This window comes from Miscanthus floridulus, chromosome 9, assembly GCF_019320115.1.
Source record: "Miscanthus floridulus cultivar M001 chromosome 9, ASM1932011v1, whole genome shotgun sequence".
Taxonomy (NCBI): domain Eukaryota; kingdom Viridiplantae; phylum Streptophyta; class Magnoliopsida; order Poales; family Poaceae; genus Miscanthus; species Miscanthus floridulus.
This window is the reverse complement of record NC_089588.1, coordinates 130,063,368-130,066,505: the sequence shown is the minus strand read 5'-3', so window position 1 is coordinate 130,066,505 and position 3,138 is coordinate 130,063,368. Positions and strand designations below refer to the sequence as shown.

The following is a 3,138-nucleotide window of genomic DNA, read 5'->3' as shown; positions in this document are numbered from 1 at the left end:
TTGTGAACTTGTTATGTATTTGGTCGTGCACTTGTTTAATGCTATGCACTGTGGGTCGGTATTTCGTATTAAATTTTCGCATACCGACCGTGTTCGACATAATTCCGCTCGAATTGGTTCGTTTTCAAAATTCTAGATATTCCGTAAGTTCGTGCTCGTTTTCGTGTCCGGCTTGTCCGCTTTCGCTTTCGCTTTCGTATTTCAAATGTAAAAGTAGAAAACGGTTGAGGAGTTTTTCGACCGAGTTCGACCGTTTTCATCCTTACCCTCATCTAAAACCCTCCGCCTCCATCAGAACTCGGCGGCACGACGGCGATGGGGGATGCTGACAACGATGACGGCAGCGACGACTGCGGAGGGTACGAGTACGACGAAGACATGGCCGACGGCGAGGACGACTACGCGTTCGAGGACACCTGCGACTACGACGAGGTAGAAACCACGGAAGTGAACGCCGACGACGGCGAGGAGAAGGAGCAGAGGTACGTCGTCCTCACCAAGGTCGCCGAGATCCTGTCCATCCCTCCGGGCTTCGCGGCCGTCCTGCTGCGCCACTTCAAGTGGAGCACGGCGCGCGTCCAGGAGGAGTGGTTCTCGGACGACGGCCGCGTCCGCGCCGCCACCGGCCTGCCGGCGGAAGGCGGCCTCCCCGTGCCGACGGCGGTCAGCCGGGCCGAGTTGCCCTGCGCCATCTGCTTCGTGGAGCACCCCGCCGGGGAGATGAGGTCGGCGGGGTGCGCCCACTACTACTGTGGCGAGTGCTGGCGAGCCTACATCCGCGCGGCGGTGGACGACGGCGCGCAGTGCCCGGACCCGTCCTGCCCCGCCGCCGTCGTCCAGGAGCTCGTCGACGTGGCCGCCGACGCCAAAGACAGGGAGCGGTACGCGCGGTTCACGCTCCGGTCGTTCGTGGACGAGGGCAGCGGCGCCGGCGGTGGGAGGATCAAGTGGTGCCGTGGCGCTGGGTGCACGCGCGCCGTGGAGTTCCTCGGCGCCGCGGGGGACGCGGCGGACGTGCTCTGCGCGTGCAGGCACGGCTTCTGCTGGAGCTGCGGCGAGGAGGCGCACCGGCCCGTGTCGTGCGACACGGTGCGCGCGTGGCTGGACAAGAACGCCTCCTACACGGAGACGTCCAACTGGGTGCTGGCAAACACGAAGCACTGCCCCAGGTGCCGGCTGCCCATCGAGAAGAACCAGGGATGCATGCACATGACGCGCCCTCCCCCGTGCGCCCACAAGTTCTGCTGGGTCTGCCTCGACCCCTGGGACGACCACACCGGCTGCGGAGGCTTCCGGCAGGAAGAGAACGCCGCCGCCGACGGCAGCATTGGCGGGCAGGAGGAACGGACGACGAGGCGGCGGCGGCAGAGCCAGAGCCAGGCGGCCATGGACATGGACAGGTACGTGTACCACTACGAGCGGTGGGCGGCCAACTACTCGTCGCTGGAGAACGTGTTCAAGGACATGGCCGAGCTGGAGAGCTCCGGGGTCGAGAGGATCGCGGCCGTGGCGGGGCAGCCAGCGGCGAGCTTCGCGTTCCTGGGCAAGGCGTACGAGCAGATCGCCCACGGCCGGCGGGTGCTCAAGTGGGCGTACGCGTACGGCTACTACCTGGACCCGGCGCGCGACGCCGCCATGCGCTGCCTGTTCGAGGACCTGCTGGACCAGGCCAACTCGTGGCTGGAGCGCCTGCACGACGCGGCCGAGCTGGAGAGGAGGGAGCTCTTCTGCTCCGACGCCGAGCCCGCCGTCGTCAGAGACCTGCTCAAGTACTACAAGGACAAGGTCGAGAGCTACACGGCGGCGACGCGGACGTTCTTGAGGAACCTCGTCAAAGCGTTCGAGACCACGGACCTGCCGGAGTTCAAGTCACTGAACTAGATAGGCATGTGTCATGCATGCATGGATCCTTCATCCGAATCAACCTTTAGGACTAGTGTGCTTCAGTTTTTTAAACTTACCTCATTCTTGACGTTTTTCGACATTGGTAAAATCTGTGATAGACAGCTTATTTTGGATCATCTTTGGCTAGGCTAAATTGGTTTTGGTCACACCCAAACACACTTTTGTTTTATAGCATACCATTATTATTTGGAGGTACTGTACGTATGGCTGTTTTTACACGTATTCCTGTGAGAAGATACCTGGAGGTAGGCATACTTGGTCAAAAAAAAATACCTGGAGGTAGGTGTTAGAAGTGGATGTAAATAAACAAGTAATTTGAAGAACTGTCAATTTCATTAATCTCTTGGATATATTTATATATGTGAAGGGGTGTATCGAATGGACACAACCATCCACCAAAAGTGGCGTCCAAAAGACATGTCCCTTCGGTGACAATGGTTAATTGTCTACGCTAATCCTAACTGCTTATACAGACGGATGAGATCATCATCAGTGAAGGGTGTCTGTTGGGAACAGACACCATTTCACAACAGTAGGCATCACAGATTTGGTACTCTCTAGTCTCAACTTGTGATTTGGTGGTACCAATTGAGATCTGCCATTGAATGAAGTACGTGCTTTTCACACGGTTCCATTCGCTTCGCTGAAAAAATAAGCTGAAACATTGTTCTGGCTAATTTGTTATGAGAGAAAAACATTGTTCCAGCTGAAAAGATAAGCTGAAAAGTACGGATTATAAGACAAGCGAACAGGGCCCTTAAAGATAAATCCTAAGGGAAGATTTTTGCATAAGCACAAGATTTCTAGTGTGGCAAATGCAACTATTTGCAGCTTCAAAGTGACTCATAGGGTTCATGTCTACAATTTTGCCTTTTGGACAACTTTTATAGTTAATAAAGGGCGTGTTTGGTATAGCTTATAAGCTGCTTATGGCTAAAATAAGCTGAAATCAACAGCAAAACGCTATGCTTTTCAGCAGCTTATTCTGGCCACGCTTATTCCCACAGCTCCCATTTGTACTAAAAAGCAGAAGTTGGATCAGACCAGCTTATTTTGACCATCGCTTTTACTCTATTTGTGCAGCTTATCTGGGAAGCGCTTCCCAGATAAGCTGTACCAAACAGGCATAAATTTTTGAATAATTAATCGAAGGATTATGGTGGATTTGCATATCTAAGAGCATTGCTAGGAATAACGACCTTAAATTTTGCCCTTCTCCAACAGTCTCCTATA

General features: G+C 54.5%; 1 protein-coding gene across 1 annotated transcript; it reads left to right on the top strand.

Annotated features, from left to right (window-relative positions):
* The first annotated feature begins 315 nt into the window (after nt 1-315).
* LOC136480928 (probable E3 ubiquitin-protein ligase ARI8) lies at nt 316-1,881 on the top strand. The gene has a single exon (XM_066478349.1). It carries the CDS (start codon nt 316-318, stop codon nt 1,879-1,881), a length of 1,566 nt encoding a protein of 521 aa, XP_066334446.1.
* The last annotated feature ends 1,257 nt before the right edge of the window (nt 1,882-3,138 follow it).

Excerpts from the sequence above, each read along its gene's own strand:
- LOC136480928 (XM_066478349.1), top strand. The coding sequence starts at position 316 with ATGGGGGATGCTGACAACGATGACGGCAGCGACGACTGCGGAGGGTAC.